The sequence below is a fragment of the Apodemus sylvaticus genome, chromosome 2 (genome assembly GCF_947179515.1).
Source record: "Apodemus sylvaticus chromosome 2, mApoSyl1.1, whole genome shotgun sequence".
Lineage (NCBI taxonomy): Eukaryota > Metazoa > Chordata > Mammalia > Rodentia > Muridae > Apodemus > Apodemus sylvaticus.
Genome location: NC_067473.1, coordinates 140279507 through 140305761, shown reverse-complemented (window position 1 = coordinate 140305761; position 26255 = coordinate 140279507). Strand labels below are relative to the sequence as shown.

At 44.4% G+C, this 26255-nt stretch overlaps 1 protein-coding gene across 1 annotated transcript in view; it reads right to left on the bottom strand.

The window, feature by feature from the left end:
• The window catches only part of Edem1 (ER degradation enhancing alpha-mannosidase like protein 1), a 38099-nt gene that overhangs the window by 5359 nt on the left and 6485 nt on the right, over positions 1–26255 (bottom strand). The window contains exons 2-10 of the mRNA XM_052174472.1: positions 24442–24514; positions 12977–13080; positions 11771–11942; positions 9616–9799; positions 7313–7487; positions 5851–5971; positions 5167–5337; positions 3140–3213; positions 1356–1452 (exon numbers count right to left, since the gene is read on the bottom strand). Coding sequence (XP_052030432.1) covers positions 1356–1452; positions 3140–3213; positions 5167–5337; positions 5851–5971; positions 7313–7487; positions 9616–9799; positions 11771–11942; positions 12977–13080; positions 24442–24514 — 1171 coding nt within the window. The remainder of the gene's footprint in view (positions 1–1355; positions 1453–3139; positions 3214–5166; positions 5338–5850; positions 5972–7312; positions 7488–9615; positions 9800–11770; positions 11943–12976; positions 13081–24441; positions 24515–26255) is intronic.

Genomic DNA, 26255 nt, shown 5'->3' with positions numbered 1-26255 from the left:
GGCTGGGTGGGTGAAGGGGAAGAGGAGGGGAGGGGAGGTCTAGGGCTGGCCATAGCTCTGCTAAGTCCTTACAGAGCACACACAGTCCCTGGGGTCAATCCCCAGGACCAACTTTAACAACAAGCCTACAACTGGTAACTGGTAGTTTTTGAACTAACTTACTATTTCTGCACTATTTTTGTTTAAATCTGCATGCCTGGATGAGCCCCAACCCTTACTCCTTCTCCAGAACTGGAGAATCAGAAACCCCAGGTCCAGGATCCAAGCACAGGTAGTCTGTAAGGACTCCCCCAAAATTTCAACCCGCCCTAGAGTACTCACACCTAATCCTAGAACTAACTACACCCTCCACCTCATACACCCCCAGATCATACACATGGATGCCAAAGGGGAAGGACATCGATTTTACTCATCACCTTAGCCAAAACTTGGCTTCACACAGAATTAGTACAGACATTTGTCAAAATTAAATTATCCAGCCCAATTCTTTTCTTTTCAAAGGTTTGGACTCAGTGTAAAGGAAGTCTTAACAAGGGCCTAGGGTCATTGCTACCTAGCTTACCCCAGGCCTGAGGACCAGTGAATTAAAGGACACAACCTATCATTACTGCTGCTGCCCTTGAATCAACCCTCTGTGCCTTCAAAGTGTTGTTTGTATGTAGCCATGATAGAAAAGAACCTACACACATGAGCATCCGGGAACTACACATGTGTGCGACAGAATGCAGAGGCTGCGAGAGCCCTGGCAATGGCTCAAGCCTGTCTGGCCGTGTGGTCCGCAGGGCCACAGTGAGCTGGCTGGGCTCTCGTGTAAGTTATAGTTCCCAAGGGGGAGAATCAAAGACAACTATAGACTCCATGGTCTCTGCTAGGTCTGGACAGTGCCCCATCCCCACACATACGGGCATGCCTGAAGAGATGCAGGAGGACCAGGAGGCCCTGCTGTAGGAGGCCCTCTGAGAAATAAACACCACTCACATATTGGAAGTGTAGCTCAGTGGTAAAACACCTGCTTGGCCTACACAAGGCTCTGAGCTCAAAACTGCTTTCCTCTTCACAGAACCTGTCGAACACTGGCAAAGCTGATTTTCTCTCCGTCCTTACTAGCATTTTCCACAGTTCCCAACCCTGAGCTCATTTCTGTTTACAGGACAAACAACTTCTCCTGGAGGTTGGCAACCATCAAGGAAGACAGCAATATCCGTTTGTCCTGACCAGACCTGTAACACCAGGGATGTGTAATGTCCAGCACACTGGAGACAAGGGACTGGTAAATATTTCTTGTACACAAGACTGCACAAATGTTTGCTCTCTGAAGCGCTAAATACCTCTGGTTAACCTTACAACACACATACCAGATATAAGTATTTGCAAGTCTCGCTGAGAAAGAAGCTTTCCATCCGGTCTTCTTTAGACTTGTCTATGACATGATGCAGCGTGGCATATCCACATCTACAAAATAAGGGTCCAGTTAGTCCTGCTTCAGGCTCCTTCCCTGCACTCACTGCCTGTCCGAATGAATATTCTATTACCAAGAGAGTCAACCTACTTCTCCAACACCTCATAAAAGTAAGTGTGCTAGGTCAAAGACCTGCTCCGGGGTTTTCTGTTTGCTTTTTGATTTAACATGAACTGTTTGCAAATTTACTTGAGAGCATTCTTGGATTGCTTCTTCTCCGATAGCTCCAAGCTTGGGAAGAGGTCAGTGGAGTGAAACACAGCATCATGAAAATGACTGGCAATAAATTTAGAAGGACTGACTTAAATTGTTCACCCTAGTATTTGTGGAACTGTATTATTATTGGCATAGCCTAAAACAGTATTTTCTGTCACATATCTCTGAGGTATATATAAAACAGCAGGATACAAAATCAAAATACAGGTATGCTTTTATGTGTGTGTGTGTGTGTGTGTGTGTATGTGTGTGTATACACACACACAATATATGCATAAATGTAACAAATATATTGAAAAGATTCTAAGCATGGTACTTCAGTGTTTATCATGGTAATCTATAGGTGTATCCACAAGAATATTTCACTCTTAATATCTTCTATGCTGCTTAAGGGCTTTAATGAATTACTTCCAAATAAACTTCCAAAAAGAACACTGTTTGTTGAAATCTACAGGAAGGAGAGTGGTATAAAAATAAAATTTCCACAGTAATGAAAAATTCTACTATATCAAAAGGTAAACCCTTTCTCTAGCAAACTGACATTTCTTTTTCTTTCTTTTCTTTTTTTTTTTTTTGTTTGTTTTTCGGATTTGGTTTTTTCGAGACAGGGTTTCTCTGTGTAGCCCTGGCTGTCCTGGAACTCACTCTGTAGACCAGGCTGGCCTTGAACTCAGAAATCCACCTGCCTCTGCCTCCCAGAGTGCTGGGATTACAGGCATGCGCCACCACTGCCCAGCTTCAAACTGATATTTCTAATCTGTCCTACACATCTGAAATACAAATAATAATATGTCCTGGATGCAGAGATGACGGAGTCCCTTGCCATCAAACCTGACAATCTGAGTTCACTCCCTAGGAGAGAAAAGATTCCTGCAGATTCTCTTTGCCCCCCACTCACGAACCCCTTTCCTCATATACACACGTGCATGCCACACGCGTGCATGCACACATACACTAAATAAACGTCATTTAAAAAGTCCTAGTTAAGGGACCAGAGATAACTCAGCATAAGAGCACCGAGTGTTCTTGCTGAGGGTCTCATTTCAGTTCCCAGCACCGACCATGGGCAGCTCACAACCAACTGTAAGTCCTCACATGGACGCATACTCACGGATAAATTAAAATATTAACAAACAAACAAGCAAACTTGCGGGATAAAGAAATGGTTTAGGGGTTCAGAGCACTATCTGCTCTTCCAGAGGACTTGGGTTCAATTCCCAGCACTCACATGGCAGCTCACAAGCATCTATAATCCAGTCACAGGGAATCCAATGCCCTCTTTCTGGTCTCCAAGAACACCAGGTACATACATGGTGTACAAACATACATGTAGATAAAACATTCATCTACATAAAATACATAAATTTAAATTTTTCATTTAAAATTTTAAAAATAACACTTCTCTAGAATAACTCTCAATCACAAACATCCAAATAATAAAATAAAGGAATTTAGCAAACTGACTTGACTTTTGTGTATTTCTCAAGACTCTGCAGAATGTCCATTCCTACATGGAGGTAGAAGGGATTCTTGGTTGCCTAGACAGAACATAAGAGAACGTTACACAAGAAGGGCTCAAAATAAATACCATCAACACACAGTGTGGGGCCTGCAGGGCTCCCTAGGGAACTAGATCCCAGGCTAACAGAAAGGCGAGAGCCAGACGCTCACTTCATCTGATGAGGTGTTCAGCCCACAGACACCTGTGATGTGTTTTACTATACTCAAGGTCAGGAACTCTTCAATGGGCAGAGCCCTCCTTTGGCTCTACTGATGCCTAGCGCGGTTACAAGACTCTAAAAGAGACCTGAACACTTTCTTCTGACCACCCAGAAAATCCAACCTTGTTCTTACTCCTCTGTCACCAGCAATCTGATCATTGTAGGGGAGGAAATTCTCTGGAAGATGAGGCTTCTACCCCAAGCTTCTAATTCATGCCTACTGCCACCCTATAGCAGCCAGAGGAAAGCAAGGTTAGGTAGCATGTTAGACACCATAGGTTAAGAACCTGGGATGACCCAGAGGAGAAACCTGTAAATAAAAGATTCCTCTGGATGCTACAACATGGCGGGCAGGGATAGGTGTTAAACCTATAGGCAACAGGGATAAACTGATGACAAGTCACAAGGCAGCAGGTAAGATGTCCACAGAGCACACACAGCTTGGCTTTATTCTAGGCTCAGAGAAACCATGTCTGACATCACCTATCCCCTTTTTCATGAGTCTCTAAACCTTGTGAGATTTCTCAAGAGATGAAAGTACTAACATTGGTTTTATTGGATTTCCCCAACACACACATACACACACACACACACACACACACACAGAGAGAGAGAGAGAGAGAGAGAGAGAGAGAGAGAGAGAGAGAGAGAGACAGAGAGACAGAGAGACAGAAAGGGAGGGGGAGAGAGAGAGAGACAGAGACAGAGAGAGACAGAGACAGACAGGGAGGGGGGGAGACAGAGAGACAGAGAAAGGAAGGGAGGGGGAGGAAGGGAGGAAGATTCTCTACTCAGAGTCTGAGTAGACAGACATAGGAACTGCGGAGGGTGGGCAGCCATGTGGCACACACAGAACAGAATAAGTAGGTTGTATAAATTATGAGCTACTTAGGGAACAAGCCCTAGCTTATGGCCTAGGCATTAGTCATAAATAATTGAGTCTCAGAGGTTTTATTTAGAGGCTAGACAAGGTAGAAAAGACTTCAGTTACACACACATGCACGCACACACACACACACACACATGCATATGTTCTCACGTACACATGTATCCTACTTTTTCAACCTAGAACACTTGTAGTTCAGTGTAATTTTTTGAGTAGATATAAAGCATGGAAGGATGGCTTCTGTGAATCTACAAGGATGAGGGTCCTTGCACACTGGCATGCCTGTCTCACACCTACTCAGCTCCCTGGAGCCACCTCTGTTCACCTTGATGAGTCTGTGACTGTGCATATGTGTGTAGAGCATGTGGAAGGTTTGTGATCAGACTTCATCTGTCTTGGAGACATCTCTTTTACTACAGTAATTGCATAAAAATAAACCCCTCTTAAAAAGAAAAGAAAAGAAAAGAAAAGAAAAGAAAAGAAAGAGGAAGGAAGGAAGGAAGGAAGGAGGAAGGGAGGGAGGGAGGGAGGGAGGGAAGGAAGGAAGGAAGGAAGGAAGGAAGGAAGGAAGGAAGGAAGGAAGGAAGGAAGGAAAAGAAAGAATTTTTGTGTTAATACTTTTTTGCAAACCAGAAAACTGGAAAAAAATTGCACCTCACCCACACCCAGCTCCCACAAGAATTCTTTGGTCAAACAAATCTGGAAAACACTAAGAGATTCCATCTTCCCTTGAGCATTTAAAGATAAGAAAAATAAAGCCCATATTTGCAGACACTTTCTCTATTCTACAGAATCAAAAGAAGTGACCTCTAGCAAGACAGAAATAGGCAGAAATAGAAAGAGTCACTATGTAACAGCAAGCCATTGCTCAGTGAACCCATTACCTGGTAGAGGAGATACGTGGACTCCACTAACTCTGGTCTCAGAGGGTAGAAGAGAACATCAGGGGCCTGGAGTTGCCAGTTATAGCGCTCAGGGAGGGCCCCGTACCGTTTCCATATGGCATAGTAGAAGGCGTGCAGGCAGATGGCGTCTTCCACATCCCCTATCAGAACCTAGAAAGACAGGACAAGCAAATTATCTAAAACCCCAAGCAGATTTCCACATCTAGGGACTAATTTTACAGAACGATCAAGATGTGCTAGTAACCTCCAAATCCAAAGGAACCAGAGAATGCTAAGAATAGAAGAGAGGGGCCTTTCCAAATAATCTCAATCTCTCTCTCTCTCTCTCTCTCTCTCTCTCTCTCTCTCTGTGTGTGTGTGTGTGTGTGTGCATGTCTGGCATATGCACACATGCTTCTCCTTGGTGGGTGAAGTAGGATGCTCTGTCACTCTCCACTCTACTCCGTGGAGCTAGGCTAGCAACAGTTAATCCTCCACTGAACTTCTCATCTCTGTGCTCTACCCACCCCACTCCCCCAGCCCTGGAATGACAGGGGCATGCCGCCACTACTGTCCTTTTAGGTGAGTACTGAAGATTTGAACTCAGTTCTGCAGGTTCATACAGCAACACTCTTACCCACCCACTGAGCTGTCTCCCCAGCTCAACAGAACCGTGCAAAATACCTGCAGTCCAGGGAAGAAAGCCTGCAGAGAGTCAATCCAGGTGTTCATGAGCTGTCCACTGAACATGTTCACGTTGACATAGAGTGGTGGATCTCCTTCTCCTTCATTGCAGGCTTCCCGGCTGTGGAGCCAAAGAGCACAGGCAAAGATGACAAGGAAGCCCCCTCTGTCCCTCTGGCGGTCTACCTCCCTGTGTTTCACTGAAGTAAAATCAATGCTAGCTTTCCCCAACTCCTTCCTTAAGTCTTTGGTGGTAAGACTGCCTGTAGGTGTCTATACAAGAACCAAGTTCTAAACATATCCTTTGTGGAACAGCAAAACATCACTACACTTACAGAAAGCACTTTGGCATTTGGGTTTCAGAACACTGACATGTAACAGAATTGGTCTTGCTAGCCTTGACCCAAGCAGGGACACATGTTTTATTCTGTTTAGAGTCTCTTCTCTGGTACAGAAAAAGGGGGTGGTGTGTGGAGATGCATCAAGGCAGGACCCTGAGAGCTTTCTACTCAATTTAGTGCAGTATTATGTAATGCTAGAAAGAGCTGGGCACAGTAGTAAATGCCTGTAATTATCACACCCTGGGTGAGGCAGGAGGATAGCAAGTCTTAGAAGGCAAAGCACATGTCAGCAAAAAGTGCTGAAACTGCAACGCCACGGAGAAAATGAGCGTAGTGTCTACACAGCAATGACATTCAACTCCACAGCAACCCACACTCGCAGTTTAGGAGGGCTGTCTGAGCACACGACCAAGAGCTGTAGCAACAATTAGTCTCCAGCGCCTCACGCCAGGGAAGAAAGCACAGAGGAAAGCTAAGTGGCGGCTCAAGACAAGAGCCTTTCTTACATGATTTTTTTTGCAAGAGTTTAATTTGTGTGTGTGTACATTTGTAAGTGTCTACACATGAACTGAAGCATGCACATACAGATACCCAGACAGGCAGGAGGAGGCGTCAGATACCCTGGACCTGGAGTTACAGGAGGCTGTGAGCCTCCACATACAGGGTTTAGAAACCAAGCTTGGGTCCTCGGCGAAAGCCTTTGCCAGATGTGCTTCTAGCACTTGGGGAGCAGAGGCAAGAGAACAGCTGCAGATCTGAGTCCAAATGAATACCAGGCAGTCAGGCCTCTCCAGGGACGCTCCACCCACCCTACATTTTTAAACTCAAGGAAAGGATGTTTGGCAAGAAAGGTTACAGAGTGAAGATACTTGTCACTGTGCCCGAACAGCTGGATCCTATTCCTGCGCTAACACACTAGGAAAGAACCAACTCCTGCCTGCTGCCCTCTGACCTCCACACGTGAGCCATGGCAAGCACCCCTCTCCAAAACAATAAAATACAACGTTGTCGTCGTCGTCATCATCGTCGTCATCGTCATAATTTTTTTTAATTAAAGGAGAATTAGGCAGGAACATTTCTAAACACACTTTATGCAAAGAAGCAATGTGAGGAACACACACCCTCTTCGCAGGTAGTTCTGGATGCTCTGATATGCCGCATTAAACATCTCTAGATCTTCTTTTTCTCCAAAAAGAATGTAAGATTTCAAGAGGTATTCATAGAAGGAATCCAGCCCAGCGCCCAAGCCACTCTGCTTTCCAACCCAATGGCCCGTCTGGATGTTCACAACATTGCCTGCAGAAACAAACAAACAAAAACAAGGCACTTAGGTCTCAGCCACGGCAGAAGGGTTTGGGGTACGGACCTCTACTCTGCCCCACTGCTTCGCGGCCCCTCATCCCTGCCAGGTCCGAGGAATGGGTCCTTAAGCCTAAGTTTTTTGATTGATCCTATCAGTAACTTAGAAAACGGAAAGATCATTCTATAGCATGCAGGTGTATGTGCATGTCTGCATGCAAGCAGTATTCAGCCACAGATGAAAAATGGGAATAAAGACAAAAAATAAGCCACCCAAGAGTTTGCTTTCCAACAGTGGTAATGCATTTCAAAACCCAAAGGAATATTCACAGCCTTTTACCCTGTACTCTCATTCCTTGGAATTTGTCCTGAAAATAATGTTCACAGAAGCGAAGGTCAGCCCTGTGGACCCAGACCAGAGGTCGAGGCACTGCCGAGCCATACAGGGACCTGAGTCCTCACACCACAGAAAGGAGGTAGCCATGGCAGTGCACATGCGTAACGGGAAGGCGTGCAAGGTCATTAGGGCTGCACAGAAAGCGGAAGCCAGGTGCTGCCCAGCAAGAAGTTTATAGGGAAGAGATGTACAACTGTGAAAACTGGTAACTCTTGAGAACAAGGCAGCAACCTGGAAATGTCAGGCTGACCATCCAGCGGAGAGACGTCGTTTCTATTAGTAGAGTGTAACAGGAAAGCCACAAAAGTTAACTCATGAAAGGCTGAGAGAGAGGGTCTACTGACAGCTGAGTGGTCAACCGTGTTGAGACAAGGTCTCGCTATGCAGCCCAGGCTAGCCTCAGACTCACTCTAACTCCTGCCTCAGCCTGCAGAGTGCTAGTCACAGGTGTGTCACCACATTCAGAGTGCTACAGTCACAGGTGCGTCACCACATTCAGAGTGCTACAGTCACAGGTGTGTCACCACATTCAGAGTGCTGCAGTCACAGGTGCGTCACCACATTCAGAGTGCTGCAGTCACAGGTGTGTCACCACGTTCAGAGTGCTACAGTCACGGGTGCATCACCACATTCAGAGTGCTGCAGTCACGGGTGCATCACCACGTTCAGAGTGCTACAGTCACAGGTGCATCAACACATTCAGAGTGCTACAGTCACAGGTGCGTCACCACGTTCAGAGTGCTACAGTCACAGGTGTGTCACCACATTCAGCCTGAGTGGCTTTATTTCTATGGCTGCTATTCATTGTATAACGTTTGTAGATAAATTTCAGATGGCAGAAATTACTTTTAAAAACCTTTCATAAATAACTTGATATGGTCCCCAAACAATCAAGTTACTTCCAGGTGTCAAAAAAAAAAATGCCCCAATTAGACAATTGTATGATGTTAAAAACTGATCTTAAGGGGCTGGAGAGATGGCTCAGCGGTTAAGAGCTCTGATTCCTCTTCCAAAGGTCCTAAGTTCAATTCCCAGCAACCACATGGTGGCTCACAACCATCTGGAATGGGATCTGATGCCCTCTTCTGGTGTGTCTGAAGACAGCTACAGTGTACTCATATAAATGAAATAAATAAATCTTTAACAAACTATGGGTAGCTATCAAGGATGAATGCCATGATAAATACACAGAGGATAGTCTTTGTTACTATGGCTACAACTAATGCTTAAGACTTCCTATAATGAGGTTTAAAGATCTTGACTAAATATTCTTGAGGGGGTTAAAATCTAATATGTTTCATCTAGGCTTGCACTACTGGATTGTTCTTTCTTTTCTATTTCTTTTTTAAAGGAAGAAACCTTAACACAAGAAATGGTAAATTCCTGTATTTTTAGAACCTTATATTGAAAGCAATAAAGTTTGCCTCTGAGGCAGTTCTTTTTATAGCATTTCTATTAACAATAATTTCCAATCGGATATACAAGGGATCCATACTAAGAGGCTCTTAACAGCTGAACTATTATTATCTCCCATCAAACCCGAAAACCTTACACTAAGCAGCGGCCGTGTGAAGAAACTGAACCCATTATGCACCAATGGCTGCTGCTGGAGTTATCAGTTTTCAGATCCAGTGGTACAGGGAAGATGAGGTAATGTGGAGAGTTACAGGAGGAGGAAAGGGGACCAAAGGCTGTATGGACCAACTGACGGCAGACGGGGAATCCCACCTAATAATCCTGTATCGTTGCTCCGAAGGTTCCAGAGGGCTTTCACAGCTCTTCTGGCAACCCACTCAAAAGTGGAATCCCCCAGCAGCCGGCTCAGAATCCCAAATTCCACCAGGAGAGAACCAGCCCCCGCTGTGCAAGTCTCATTATTGCTGTCAGGAGGAACCCCCGTCTTCAGGTTCACCTGCAATGGGAAGAATCCAAAGTTGTGTGAATCTCTACGGTGTTAACAGTTGCCCCAGCACTCGGGAGGCCAAGGCAGGCGAGGCAGACGCTGGAGGCCAGCCTGGCCACAGAGCAAGTTCAAGGCCAGCCGCAGCTCAGAGCAATATTTCAATTAAAAAAAATAATGTAGCAAAACATAAAGACTCACAGTGCTGAAAAGCTACACCATGAGTATGACACTCAGCTAATGACCCAGGCGGCCTGTGACTCAGTCAGCACTTGTCATGTGACACTCGACCAACAAACAGTAAGAACAGAGTCTACTATCTTATTATGTCATTATTCATAAGCCATCTCTTTCTGCCAAGTGTCCTTCAAGATCACAGAAGCACCAAGCTCAAGGGTGTTTTGAATAAATATGTCAGACAGGCAATGGTGGCGCACACCAGTAATCCCAACACTCTGGGAGGCAGAGGCAGGCAGATTTCTGAGTTTGAGGCCAGCTTGGTCTACAGAGAGTTCCAGGACAGCCAGGGCTATACAGAGAAACCCTGTCTCAAACAACAACAACAACAACAAATTCCAAAAAAATTAAATAAATACAAATGTCCCACAAAGGCTCATGTATTTGAACAGCAGGGCTGTTGCCTGAGCTTACAGAGCCTCTAAGAGACACAACCTCACTGGAGGAGGCGCATCACTGGAGTGAGTGGGCTCCAGGGGTTTACATCCTCATCCTACTTCCTGTCCCCTCTTTCTGCTTCCTGTGTGAACCAAGATCAGTCAGCTCCTGCTGGCGCTGCCTGCACCACTCCTTCCCTGACATTTCCGACTCTCCCTCCGGAGCCATGAGCTACAATACACTCTTCTGTTAAGTCGCTTCGGGGCCTGGTGTTTCCTCACAGCATCAGAAGTTACTAACATGAGGCTACAGACAAATACAAGCTGTAGATGGCTTCTAGCTTCAAGTAGTGTCTGAAGAGCCACTCCTCAGCAAACGCAAACAACTGTTAGACTAGGAAAGAAGCAGAGGCTCAGGCACAGTATGACAGCCAGCCAGTTCCATCATGGAGGCCCCGTGGTCTGGCATTTCTCCCTGGTTACCTTGAAGGCTGCCTGCTAAATCAGATGCCACAAATATACAATCTCACTCCAGCATCTAATTGGCTGGTTCTGAAGGCTTCACTGACAGGCATATGAAGCACTCAAATGAACACTCACTGAGCTCTTCCAACACATGCGGATCCTTGGGAAATAAATCCAAGTCAGAAATGAAACGTTCTCTACATTATCTAGTAGGAGAAAATGCAAACCACACATCAACAGTGAACATGGCTCTTCAAGGCAAAGGCTAACTGCTCTATTACTGTGTGTCTAGCACACAGAAATAAATAAATGCTGAAAGAAATTTTAAAAATTGGTATTATGGGGTGAGAGAGATGGCTCAGTGGTTAAGAGCACTGGCTGCTCTTCCGGAGGACCTTGGTTCAATTCCCAGCAACCACATGGCAGCACACAACTGTCTGTAACTCCAGTTACCTCGAACAGACATGCAGGCAAAACATCAACACAGATTTTTAAAAACTGACACTATGTTTAGGACCAACTCCTCTCCAAGAACATCACTGCTTATAGCCAGGCCCATCCCTTTTATAAGAGTCTTAATTCAAGACCACAGTGACCTGTGAACACACAAAGGAACAAGGCAGGTAACTCATGCCTGCAACGCTAACACTGGAAGGCTGAGGCAAGAAAACCACAAGTTCTCAAAAACAGCAAAGCAGGGCTGGAGAGATGACTCAGCAGTTAAGAGCACTGACTGCTCTTCCAGAGGTCATGAGTTCAAATCCCAGCCACCATATGGTGGCTCATAACTATCCATAATGAGAAACAAATTAAAAACCTATGGGCCAGAGCGAGCCTGGCCAGAGCAAGAGGGAAAAGGGAAGGGAGGAAAAACAACAAAACAATGAACAAACCTGTCACTTACCCGAGGATAGGGGATCCCTGTCTTGGTGTTCTCAAAAGCCGGAAGGAGCCGCACAGCCAGGTCATGGGCCATGTACAGCAATTCATTATCATAATCCTCAATTGTCATGTCACCAAAGGGCTGTTTGGAGTCAGTTATTATTCTGTGAGCAGAAAGGAGGCTTCCCAGAACCCTAGTAGCAGGAAATTAATAATAATAAACAACAACAACAATATAAAAGCATATTCTTACAAGTGTACGGAATCCAGTTTACAAAGACAAACCATGACTCTACTTTTCAGGATCCAAGCTGCCCGGAGCAGAGGACCTGACTCAGCATCGTCCTCAGTCCTCTCTGGCTCTAAGTAACTGAGTCTCAGCTCACTACACTGCTGACAAAAAGGGGGAATCAGTCATCCAGGACGACCGAGGATACCACTAAAGCATTAATTTCTTAATCCTACGACATTAAGAAAAGGAACTGCGTAACTTCTGTAAATCTGTCGGCAGAGACTGATGATCCGCCCCGTGTGTAGGGAGACAGCACCAGAGGGAAATGAAAAAGTGGGAAATCCTGAGAAACAGGAGGCTACCCCCTTAGATGTATGGCCTTATAGATATATAAATGTCCCACTGCGATTGTCTAAAAAGGACTGTAACATTTTTCAAACAAATGATTTATCCTTTTCTTGACTTAGAATAAATAATTTCATAATTTTCAAGGTTCAAATCTGGATCTGGATTGTTGTGTAGCAATATAATTCTATTTAAACAGGAAAAGAGTCAACTTTTCACCCTAAAGAAATCCAGGCACAATACTGGGTATAGGCTGAGCAAAGAGTGGGTAATAACTGAAAGCCATTCAAGAAGAGAAGACATCAAAAGAGCAAGCAGTGTTTTTTTGTGAGTGGAGAGATGCAAAACTCCATTTAAAACATGAATGAGGATTCTGGTAACTAAGAAAGGACATGAATGGAGTCTGTGGAAGTGCATCTGAGGGGCATCTCCATTATATACCCACTATAATGTGTGTTTCTGTGCAGTTCAAACTGTGATGACACGCATACATCAAGACTACAAGTTTCTATAAATACTAAGCTAAAATGAACATAATAATACATATGGAGTCCATACCCATGTGGACTCTGGCGGAAATACCCTCAGGGGGATTAAATCCCTCACCCACACACACAGGAAGTCTTCAGTCCATTTCATGTGCTACTTTACCTTATCGTAGCCTCGAAGACTTGGACTGTGGAATCTTTGTCAAATGAAACAGTGTTGATCACTAACTTCACTGCCTTCTGGAACTCGGATGAATTTCCCATTATCTTTAAACAGAGGAACACAAAACATTACAGCAGCTTGAAGTTGACCCTGAAGCAGCAGCTAACGGCTGCGTCTGCATCTGAGACTGAGGCTGCATCTGCATCTGAGGCTGTGTCTGCATCTGAGGCTGTGTCTGCATCTGAGGCTGCGTCTGCATCTGAGGCTGCGTCTGCATCTGAGGCTGCGTCTGCATGGCCAATGGCTTCCCACAGTGGGACTAGAAGCCAACGTCACTTCTCACATGACACTCCAGGACAGACAGCAAGCCTGTCTCCTACCACTCACCCAAGGGTCCGATCTCCAAGTGACACAACTGTGAACAACTCTCACAGAACCAATCCCTGGGGCGTCTGGTCTTCCCACTCCCTTCTCCCCCAAGCTCTGAGCTGACCTTTATTTACAAGGCAGAAATTTCCTAAAAAGTTGTGGAATGGGAGAAAATAAGTCAGAAAATTAAATAAATCCAATATATCTGCAAAATTAATCGACCTTACTTGCCATACAGATGTGTGAGGATTTTGAGAAATGGAATTAACAGAACAGCCTAAATCAGTGACACAGGCCTTGGGAAGAGATTCCCTGAGTAAAAGCGCTTGCCATGCAAGACTGGTCGATGACCTGAGCGCAGGTCCCGAACCCATGTAAAAAAGACAGCCCAGTTTGCCCTCTGATCTCCACGCCAACGCTGTAGTACATGCTTGCCCTCACATACAAACATGTACATACATGGACAGAAAGACGAATACTTAAAATATAATAACAAAATACACAAACTATCAGCTCTACATACAACTTAAAAATTAAGGTTCCTATGTGGCATGTGTAGATATAATACCACAGTGTGCTATTCCTTTCTAAAAGGGTAAAACTGTCACAAAATGCTATAGTTTAACCTACCTGGACATGATTTGATTTCACCCATATTTTAAAACCATTTTTCCTATGGCATACACAAATACACCAGTAATTAAATAAGTGGAGAAACAGATAACATCAAGGAGAAATGATTCTTCAGACACTCCTTCCTGGGGTGAGCCTTATCTCTAACAATAACAATCGCTGTGTGCTTCTCAAATCCTATTATTTGCTTGGGTACAGAGCAGACAGACTCAGGCTTTCCGTTCTCAGATTTCATTTTTAAAAGATCATGCAATCTTGTTCTGGTTACATGCAATGGTCAGGAGACTCTTTTCCCCTAGGGATTCTTGCAGCTTATCTGAAAACATCTGTTGAAAATGCTAACAACAAAAGAAAGACCTCAACTTAAGGAGCACATGAGAACTGAGCCAACACACTAACATGCTTAAGACCAGCTACTCCACTCTGAGAAACCACAGACATAGGTCTGTTTCCTCACAGATGTTCTCCAAGAACGGTATCTGGAGCACCTGCAAGGTTAATATGGTCTCAGATCAAGCTGGGGAAGGTGATGAAATCTAGGCACACAAAATTTCATGCTGTAAGGCATCTCATTAGCTAGCCAGTGAGCACAAAGTAACCAGGGCACAGACTCTGAGAAAGGCTGACTGGACAGAGGAAGGGCTTCTCAGAATCTTGAAAATGCTGAAGTACAGCTCCACCCTCTAATTCCAGCACTCTGGAGGCTGAAGCATAAAGACGGTCACCAGTTGGAGACTCTGACTCAAAGAACAAAATACTCACCTCATGTGTGCAGAGTTCCCATCCACCAAGATAAACCAACAAACATGTGCATGTGCCTGTAAGCACAGCACTTGCAGGTCGGGGCAGGAGGACTGCTACAAGTTTAAAGCCATCCTGAACCTTATTGCTGAGACCCTGTCTCAAAATGTAAATAAATAGGGCCAGGAAGATGGCTCGGTAGACAAGGCTTGCTACCATGTTTGACTACTTGAGTTTGCTCCATGGAACCCAAATGGTAAGAGAGAACTGACTCTAACAAGCTACAAGCTGTGTCATGAGCACACACACACACACACACACACACAGGCACTAAATAAATGTTCTTAATTTTTTTAATTAAATAACTTCTTTACCTCAACATAAAAATGAAATAAATAAAATGCTGTTGTGTGATGTGGATCTCTAATAGTCAGAATTTCTCCAGTTTGTTTGAGAACTATACTATTCAAGAATAGATGTTGGGGGCCTCCCACCAGTCAGGAGAGGAGGATCCATCTTGGTTCCGTACTCCAGGAATCGGACAGACTGAGGTACACAAACATAATCCGAGGCCAACACCGCGGTGGTCTGAGCCCGACGGGCGTTGGCCTGCACCCAGGCCCTGGGCGGGTCGGGGGGCCATCGGGGTGCCAACCCAACCAGGAGTTTTTTTTGCCCAGGCCTGCGAGCGCGCCGCCGCCATTTTGCCTGCAGGACGACAGAGAGCTCAGGCGGGCAGACCTGTAACAGGCATAGCCTAAGGCTAACAAAGCGGGGGTCCAGGCCCCAAAAGGCACAGGACTGACCCCAAGAACTGGGCGGCTTGGTGGGCCATCTGTGAGTCAACCCGCCCAGGTGATTGTTAGCAAAGCAGACTCTCCCGGCGCTTTCAGGGAGCGCAGGCGCACACGCCCGCCATCCTAGTCACCTGGCAAACCCAATTAACAGTCAAAGCCGTAGGGGAACTTTGCTCGGACCTTGGCCTCCCAGGCTTTTGCCTGGACTCAGGGACTGGGCGGCCAGGCTAACCTTGTGTGCGATAGCCCGGTTGGCAGATCGGCTGCCCAGCGGAGTGAGCGGAACTCAGGGGAGGTCACAGTAGCATACACCGTTGGCACTCCCTGGGAGTGCACACCGGCTCCATCTGCTCCACAGACACAATCTGGGGCAAGGCCTCAGGCAGAAGCCCTTAGCTCTACTCTCTCCGCTTCAGGATCCAGATCAGTCTGGGCGGCAGCATTACATCTCCAAGTCCTGCAAGTGGCTAGCTGGGCTTCCGGGCGGCCAGCTGGGAGAAGTCAGTGTGCTCCAGTGAATCCAGCGGGCCCCAGCGGGAGCCTTCGGGTGCCTGCTTTGGGATCTGAACAGCCTGGGCAGCAGCACACTGTCTACAAGCAGTGCAGGAGGTAAGCTGTGCACCAGAGGCCAACTGGGAAGGGGCAGCTTGCACTGGTGAGTCCAGCACTGACAAGATAAACTAACACCAGTGAGATTTAGATGGCAAAAGGCAAACGCAGGAACGTCACTAACAGAAATCAAGGCAATATGGCAACATCTGAACCCAATTCTCCTCTACCAACATGTCCTGGATACCCCATCACACCAGTAAAACAAGATTTGGATTTAAAATCACTGGTCATGATGCTGGTACAGGAACACATGAAGGTCATACATAAAGAAATTCAGGAGACAATGGATCAAAAGGTAGAAGCCCTTGCAAGGGAAACACAAAAATCATTGAAAGAAATCCAGGAGAATACAAAAGCCAACAAGGAGGAAATGCAAAAAACACTTAAAGAAATACAGGAGAACTTTGCTCAACAGGCTGAGGTCATGAAAGACGAAACACAAAAATCTCTTAAAGAAATACAGGAGAACTTTGGTCAACAGGCTGAGCTCATGAAAGAGAGAACACAAAAATCTCTTAAAGAATTACAGGAAAACACAAACATGCAAGTGAAGGAGCTAAGCAAAACCATCCAGGATCTAAAATCAGAAGTAGAAACAACTAAGAAAACTCAAAGGGAGACAACTTTGGAGATAGAAAGCCTTGGGAAGAAATCAGGGGACAGAGATACAAATATCAACAACAGAATACAAGAGATAGAAGAAAGAATCTCAGATGCTGAAGATTCCATAGAAACCATGGACTCAACAGTTAAAGAAAATGCAAAATGCAAAAAGCTTGTAACCCAAAATATCCAGGAAATCCAGGACACAATGAGAAGACCAAACCTAAGGATTATAGGCATAGAGGAGAGTGAAGATATACAACTTAAAGGGCCAGCAAATATCTTCAATAAAATTATGGAAGAAAACTTCCCTAACCTAAAGAGAGAGATGCCCATGAATATACAAGAAGCCTACAGAACTCCAAACAGACTGGACCAGAACAGAAATACTTCCCGTCACATAATAATCAAAACACCAAATGTTCTAAACAAAGAAAGAATACTAAAGGCAGTAAGAGAAAAAGGCCAAGTAACATATAAAGGAAGACCTATCAGAATCACAGCAGACTTTTCACCTGAGACTATGAAGGCTAGAAGGTCCTGGGCAGATCTCATGCAGACTCTAAGAGAACACAAATGCCAACCAAAACTACTATATCCAGCAAAACTCTCAATCACCATAGATGGAGAAACTAAGATATTTCATGACAAAACCAAGTTTACCCAATATCTATCCACAAACCCGGCCCTAAAAAGGATAATAGGAGGACAACACCAATACAAGGAGGGAAACTTCACCCTGGAAAAAGCAAGATAGTAACCTTTCATCAAACCCAAAAGAAGTTAAGCATTCAAATTTAAAAAATAACGTCAAAAATGATAGGAAGTAACAATCACTATTCCTTAATATCTCTTAACATCAATGGACTTAATGCCCCAATAAAAAGACACAGACTAACTGAATGGATACGTAAACAGGACCCTACATTTTGCTGCTTACAGGAAACACACCTCAGGGTCAAAGACAAACACTACCTTAGAGTAAAAGGCTGGAAGACAATTTTACAAGCAAATGGTCTCAGGAAACAAGCTGGAGTAGCCATTTTAATATCAGATAAAATTGACTTTCAACCCAAAGTCATCAAAAGAGACCCTGAGGGTCACTTCTTGCTGGTCAAAGGAAAAATACAAAAAGAAGAACTGACAATCCTGAACATCTATGCCCCAAATGTAAGGGCACCCTCTTTTGTAAAAGAAACTTTATTAAAACTAAAAGCACACATTGCACCTAACACAATAATTGTGGGTGACTTCAACACTGCACTTTCCTCAATGGACCGATCAGGAAAACAGAAACTAAACAGGGACACAATGAAACTAATTGAAGCTTTGGACCAATTAGATTTAACAGATATATATAGAACATTCTATCCTAAAACAAAAGAATATACCTTTTTCTCAGCACCTCATGGTACCTTCTCCAAAATCGACCATATAATAGGTCACAAGACAGACCTCAACAAATATAAGAAGATCGAACTAATCCCATGCCTCCTATCTGATCACTATGGAGTAAAAGTGGTCTTCAATAGCAACAGAAACAACAGAAAGCCCACATACACGTGGAAACTGAACAATACTCTACTCAATGATACCTTGGTCAAGGAAGAAATAAAGAAAGAAATTAAAGACTTTTTAGAACACAATGAAAATGAAAACACAACATACCCAAATCTATGGGACACAATGAAAGCAGTGCTAAGAGGAAAACTCATAGCCCTGAGTGCCTCCAAAAAGAAAATGGAGAGAGCATACATTACCAGCTTAATGACACACCTGAAAGCCCTGGAACAAAAAGAAGCTATTTCGCCCAGGAGGAGTAGAAGGCAGGAAATCATCAAACTCAGGGCCGAAATCAATCAAGTAGAAACAAAGAGAACCATACAAAAAATCAACAATACCAGGAGCTGGTTCTTTGAGAAAATCAACAAGATAGATAAACCCTTAGCCAGAATGACCAAAGGGCACAGAGAAAGTATCCAAATTAACAAACTTAGAAATGAAAAGGGAGATATAACAACGGAAACTGAGGAAATCCAAAAAATCATCAGATCCTACTACAAGAGCCTATACTCAACACAACTGGAGAATCTGGAGGAAATGGACAATTTCCTTGACAGATACCAAATACCAAAATTAAATCAGGACCAACTAGACCATCTAAACAGTCCCATAATGCCTAAAGAAATAGAAGGAGTCATAGAAAGTCTTCCAACCAAAAAAAGCACAGGACCAGATGGCTTCAGTGCAGAATTCTACCAGACCTTCAAAGAAGAGTTAACACCAATACTCTTCAAACTATTCCACAAAATAGAAACAGAAGGAACACTACCCAATTCCTTCTACGAAGCCACAATTACGCTGATACCAAAGCCACACAAAGATCCAACAAAGAAAGAGAACTTCAGACCAATTTCCCTTATGAACATCGATGCAAAAATACTCAATAAAATTCTTGCCAACCGAATCCAAGAACACATCAAAACGATCATCCACCATGATCAAGTAGGCTTTATCCCAGGAATGCAGGGTTGGTTCAATATACGGAAATCCATCAATACAATCCACTACATAAACAAACTCAAAGAACAAAACCACATGGTCATTTCATTAGATGCTGAAAAAGCATTTGACAAAATTCAGCATCCCTTCATGCTTAAAGTCTTGGAGAGAACAGGAATTCAAGGCCCATACCTAAACATAGTAAAAGCAATATACAGCAAACCGGTAGCCAGCATCAAACTAAATGGAGAGAAACTTGAAGCAATCCCACTGAAATCAGGGACCAGACAAGGCTGCCCCCTTTCTCCTTATCTTTTCAATATTGTACTTGAGGTACTAGCTCGGGCAATTCGACAACATAAGGAGGTCAAAGGGATACAAATTGGAAAGGAAGAAGTCAAACTATCATTATTTGCAGACGACATGATCGTCTACCTAAGTGACCCAAAGAACTCCACTAGAGAGCTCCTACAGCTGATAAACAACTTCAGCAAAGTGGCAGGTTATAAAGTCAACTCAAGCAAATCAGTGGCCTTCCTATACTCAAAGGATAAGCAGGCTGAGAAAGAAATTAGGGAAATGACCCCCTTCACAATAGCCTCAAACAGTATAAAGTATCTTGGGGTGACTCTAACCAAACATGTGAAAGATCTGTATGACAAGAACTTCAAGACTCTGAAGAAGGAAATGGAAGAAGACCTCAAAAAATGGGAAAACCTCCCATGCTCATGGATCGGCAGAATCAATATAGTTAAAATGGCCATTTTGCCTAAAGCACTATACAGATTCAATGCAATACCCATCAAAATCCCAACTCAATTCTTCACAGAGCTAGAAAGAGCAATTATCAAATTCATCTGGAACAACAAAAAACCCAGGATAGCTAAAACTATTCTCAGCAACAAAAGGAAATCTGGGGGAATCAGTATCCCTGACCTCAAGCAATACTACAGAGCAATAGTGTTAAAAACTGCATGGTATTGGTACAGTGACAGACAGGAGGATCAATGGAACAGGATTGAAGATCCAGAAATGAACCCACACACCTATGGCCACTTGATCCTCGACAAAGAGGCTGAAAACATCCAATGGAAAAAAGATAGCCTTTTCAACAAATGGTGCTGGTTCAACTGGAGGTCAGCATGCAGAAGAATGCGAATTGATCCATCCTTGTCTCCTTGTACTAAGCTCAAATCCAAATGGATCAAGGACCTCCACATAAAGCCAGACACTCTGAAGCTAATAGAAAAAAAACTGGGGAAGACCCTTGAGGACATCGGTACAGGGAGAAAGTTTCTGAACAGAACACCAATAGCGTATGCTCTAAGAGCAAGAATTGACAAATGGGACCTCATAAAATTACAAAGTTTCTGTAAGGCAAAGGACACCATCAAGAGGACAAATCGGCAACCAACAAATTGGGAAAAGATCTTCACCAATCCTACATCAGATAGAGGGCTAATATCCAATATATATAAAGAACTCAAGAAGTTAGACTCCAGAAAACCAAACAACCCTATTAAAAAATGGGGTACAGAGTTAAACAAAGAATTCTCACCTGAAGAACTTCGGATGGCGGAGAAGCATCTTAAAAAATGCTCAACTTCATTAGTCATTAGGGAAATGCAAATCAAAACAACCCTAAGATTTCATCTTACACCAGTCAGAATGGCTAAGATTAAAAATTCAGGAGACAGCAGGTGTTGGAGAGGGTGTGGAGAAAGAGGAACACTCCTCCACTGCTGGTGGGGTTGCAAATTGGTACAACCACTCTGGAAATCAGTCTGGCGGTTCCTCCGAAAACTGGGCACCTTACTTCCAGAAGATCCTGCTATACCACTCCTGGGCATATACCCAGAAGACTCCCCACCATGTAATAAGGATACATGTTCTACTATGTTCATAGCAGCCCTATTTGTAATTGCCAGATGCTGGAAAGAACCCAGGTATCCCTCAACAGAAGAGTGGATGCAAAAAATGTGGTATATCTACACAATGGAGTACTATTCAGCCATTAGAAACAATGAATTCATGAAATTCTTAGGCAAATGGATGGAGCTAGAGAATATCATACTAAGTGAGGTAACCCAGACTCAAAAGGTGAATCATGGTATGCACTCACTAATAAGTGGATATTAACCTAGAAAACTGGAATACCCAAAACATAATCCACACATCAAATGAGGTACAAGAAGAAAGGAGGAGTGGCCCCTGGTTCTGGAAAGACTCAGTGAAACAGTATTCAGCAAAACCAGAACGGGGAAGTGGGAAGGGGTGGGTGGGAGGACAGGGGAAGAGAAGGGGGCTTGCGGGACTTTCGGGGAGTGGGGGGGGGCTAGAAAAGGGGAAATCATTTGAAATGTAAATAAATTATATCGAATAATAAAAAAAAAAAAAGAAAAAAAAAAAAAGAAAAAAAAGAAAAAAAAAGAAAAAAAAAGAAAAAAAAAGAAAAAAAAGAAAGAAAAAAAAAAAAAAAAAAAAAAAAGAATAGATGTTGGACAAAATTGGGTTAGAAAATATTCACTTGCCTAAGAATTTCATGAATTCATTGTTTCTAATGGCTGAATAGTACGGGTGGGAGGACAGGGGGAGAGAAGGAGGCTTACGGGACTTTCGGGGAGTGGGGGGCTAGAAAAGGGGAAATCATTTGAAATGTAAATAAAAAATATATCGAATAAAAAAAAAAGAAAATATTCACTTACACAAAAATCTGCAGTCCTACTATGTACACTTACTGTCAAGTGTGGAGGAGAGTACAACAAATAGTAACTATAGCATCTCTGTGCTTAGCAGCAGGGGGCAGAGAGACAGAATGGGCTGAACAGGAGTTAGCATCTCTGTGCTTAGCAGCAGGGGGCAGAGAGACAGAATGGGCTGAACAGGAGTTAGCATCTCTGTCCTTAGCAGCAGGGGGCAGACAGACAGAATGGGCTGAACCCAGTGCTCGGGAGGCTGGGCTTTCTCAAGCTGCACTGGCACCTCTGACTCTCCTTTCCCATCAGCAGGCTGAGTCAGCCTCTTGCAGCCTCGGTGCATTAGCATTAGCTACACTGCATTTCCTTGTCTGGGCACATTCTGAGAAGTGATGGTGGAGATCCAGTGGAGCAGCAATCACTTTAGAAGGAAATACTGGGAGACTGAAAGTGCTCTGCAGCTAGAGCTAGAAGGAAACCCAGCAGCCCCACCAGAACCAGGGCCCAGTCCTCTTTCTGCTATCCATAAAATGAAGCACACATTACCTCCATCCAGCTCTTTCCAAGTCCTGCAACACTATTACTAGCAAAACATGAGACAATCATGGTGTAAACTAAGGTACCTTACCCAATTCCAACTCCTACCTGACAGCTTTAACATTTCTTGGTAACATTTAAAGGAATCATATAAATTATTAAATACAGGACTTGATATAAGATTTAATAGCTTTCTCTTTTTTGTTGGTTTTTTGTTTGTTTGTTTGTTTGTTTGTGACAGGGTTTCTCTGTGTAGCCCTGGCTGTCCTGGAACTCACTCTGTAGACCAGGCTGGCCTCGAACTCAGAAATCGGCCTGTCTCTGCCTCCCATGTGCTGGGATTAAAGGCGTGTACCAGCACCGCCCAGCTAAGATTTAATAGCTTTCTAATGGTAAAGACTCTCAGAGACAACAGGTAAGAGTTTGTGAAATTACTAAGAAGATGGCAGAACACTGGCAATGCCCCCTAGAAACAAATGTTCTGTGGTGCTACGCCATGAAGCATGTAACAGCCTGATGCGTCCAGCATGGCCTATCGCATTCAGAACGTGTCTTGCATTTCTGTTTCAAGGTCTCCAGGGTCAATGAAGGATGCCAAGGGACAAGAGGAATAAAAGCAGGACGCAGCTTGGTAGACCTCATCTACCTCATCATAAACAACAGCCAACACCGAGAGGCAGACAACAGGTGCCTACAGAGAGGGCCACATGCATAGGAAGGCACCCTGCACAGACCCTGGAAGCTGGCAGCAAGAAGCATTTTAGGGAAGCCTCTGACCCTGAAATCGGCTTTCTGGGTTTTGCTCTTAAAGTACTGTGTTACAAGTTAAAAAGAACAATGGTAGATGCCTAAAAGGAGCTAACAGAAAATGACCCTTCAGAATGAACTGCTGGGAGAGAGCTTTTCCAGCTAAAGCCATGATGTAAAGTGAGAGAGGCATGGGGAGACAGAGGTCCCTGTCCGGAGCAGGGCAGGGTCTCAAAAGGAGAGACTGGACCATGAAAGTGCAGAAAACAAGCAGAAGTTCTGATCCATAAAAGGCTCTTAGGATTTGGGGCAAGTTTCATACTTCATAATTTAGCTTAGTTAGTCTGGTCTATGTACCTAGGTCACAGAGATGGGCACTTAGGAGGAGCATACACTTATCTTGTAGCTAGCTGCATGAGAAGGCATTGAGAGGAACAGTATCCATTTTTTTATAAACTCGGTCCCAGAGAGAGAAGGTGGCAGGAGGGTGTGACCTGATTTCTAGGAGAGAAACACGGAGGCTAGAAGGTACAGCCAGGTGTTTGGATGAGAAATGTCTCCCATAGGCTCATGTATTGGAACACTTGGTCCACAGTTATCAGTGCTGTTTGGGGACCTTACGAGACCTCTAGGGGGTGCAGCCCATGGAGGAAAACGTGACTGAACATGTAGCTTCCTGATCCAGCCACCACACCATGCCTCTCCCACCATTGAGAGCTACCCTGCAGAACCATTAAACCAAGATAAACTCTCTCCCTAAACTTGCTCTTGGCCCTGGTGTGTCATCCCAACAACAGGAAAGTAGTTAATACAGCCTGTGAGCTAATTGTTCAGTCTTTCAGGATATGTAAGTTTTCACTGTCATAGTTTGAGCAATGAAGAAATATCAGGCCATCTGACAGGATCCCTCTGTCCGTTCCTAATTTTAACTAAATAGTAACTAAATTCTGCAGACTGTTAGGACATAGGATGGCAAGGAAGAAAAGGTTTTCTAAAGACTAGCCGTGCCTTTCTTCTCTACCTTCACAGGAGAGCCGCATGCCCCCTCACGTAACCTTCCACACTCCCCTGCCTTCCCATAAAGATCATTAAAATCATACTCATCAAAGCATTCTGAGTGCAGCATTTCCTGGAATCCCCATTCCTGGGGGAAATGAAGAAGTACAATAAGCCTCCAAACACTTTATCTTAATTGTCTTAATTAAAGAAGGAAAGGCTATGCACTTACTGCAAGTGTATCCAAGGCATCGACGAGCGTCAGAGAGTAATTCCCTAGGACATCATTGATGTTCAGATTTGAACTGAAAAAGAAAGAATTAAAATTAAACAAAGGCACGTTTCATTTAAAGTGAAACAGAAATAAAGACCATAAAAGGAAACACTCATGAGAAACTAAAACTGCTAGCAGAGACTAAAACTGCTAGCAGAACTGATCCAGAAAGCGGCTGTGGGCAGAGGCAGGGTAAAGAGGCCCTCTCTCAAGGGCAATGGTGTCTGTGTTCACAGGACAGCAGAGACACGGGCATAGAGCAAACTCAAGGGAAGGCCCGAAATGGACAGGTCATTCATTCTCTGAGACAGACTGTCAACAATTCCAGATCTTTAACCCTGTCTGACTTCAAAACTCTTAATTTCACAATCCTTAGGAACTGAAGGAGGGATCCCGTCAGATGACCTGGTATTTCTTCATTGCTCAAACTATGACACAATGAAAACTAATACATCCGGGAAGGCTGGGCAAACAGGGAAAAGGACCTGGTGTTGCTGAGAAATTCAGATTCCAGCTTCACTGACTGCCCCCAGTCCTATTACCACAAAGCCAGAAAATGATTACAGAGATTCAAAGGGAAACAAGATGACAGTAAAAGAAGAACTAAGTCAACGACTTAATGATCTCATTTGCTAGAGACCAAAGTAAGCAAGGCCCTACTTTCATTTCCAGCCACAGACTCACTCACATCTCCGTCCTCCATCGTCTCTGCATGCCACCTGCCCTGGCATCATCTCAGGGTCCCTGCCCCACTTCCTTCCTATGAACAAGGTTTTAAGGGCAGTACCCCACAGTTCTGAATGGCTTGGTCTGCTGCATCTCTCTGAAAGGCCTCCGGGGCTGCTGAGATGACTCATTGGGAAAGGCCCTTGATGCCGACTCTCAGAACCTGAATTCAATCCCCAGAACCCACACGGAAGAAAGACAGCACTGACTCCCACACATTACCGTCACCTGAACACAGCACCACAGCATATACTACACCACACACACACACACACACACACACACACACACACACAGCCCTGTTGGGCTTCATTCAGCATGAAATGAAGCTTACACGAGGAAGCAGTCATAGCAGCTTCCAACCTTCCTGAACCTTTCAGTGCTTCTCTTTGGTGTGTACTGGGAACTCGATGGAGGACAAAGAATGCAAAGCAAAGAACAAGTACCCAGTGCGGGTTCTGTAGGAGCCACAGGAACCCAACAGCGTCACTGGAAAACTGCACTTGTTTCTTGTACTTGATTCTCTGAAACCTGGATATAGTGTCAAATGCTCTCAAGGTGAGCATTATGGATTCTGAGGCAGGGCCAGGCACACGGGAGCTGCCAAGGGTTGCAGGAGGGTCAAAGCAGTCATCCTCCATTCAAGTCCTCAAGAACACTTGGCTGGTTTAAATATCTAACTACAGGCCTATGCTGAGTGAGTTCCAAATACTCACCTTACTTGAAAATCCCACACTGCTTAGCATCCCAACTGCTAGGACTGGACAAGAACCCCATTGTCACCAGGCATATGGCCCTCTCCTGAGTCACCCCCTAATCTGTGCCAAGCGGCACCCTCCACAGCTGCCCAGGGCCCATGAAAGGCACTAGCTATTGTTAGCACCCATGTCCCTTTCCCTGTTTCCTGTGCTTTTTCTTAGTTCACACATAGAAGGTTCTGTGTTCAGCCACTGAAGAGCTGGGTGCACAGGCACCGGTACAGTGCTTGCTGTACAGGGTAAGGCACTCAGTTTGAAGCTCAACCCTGACTTTCCCCCAAAAACAAT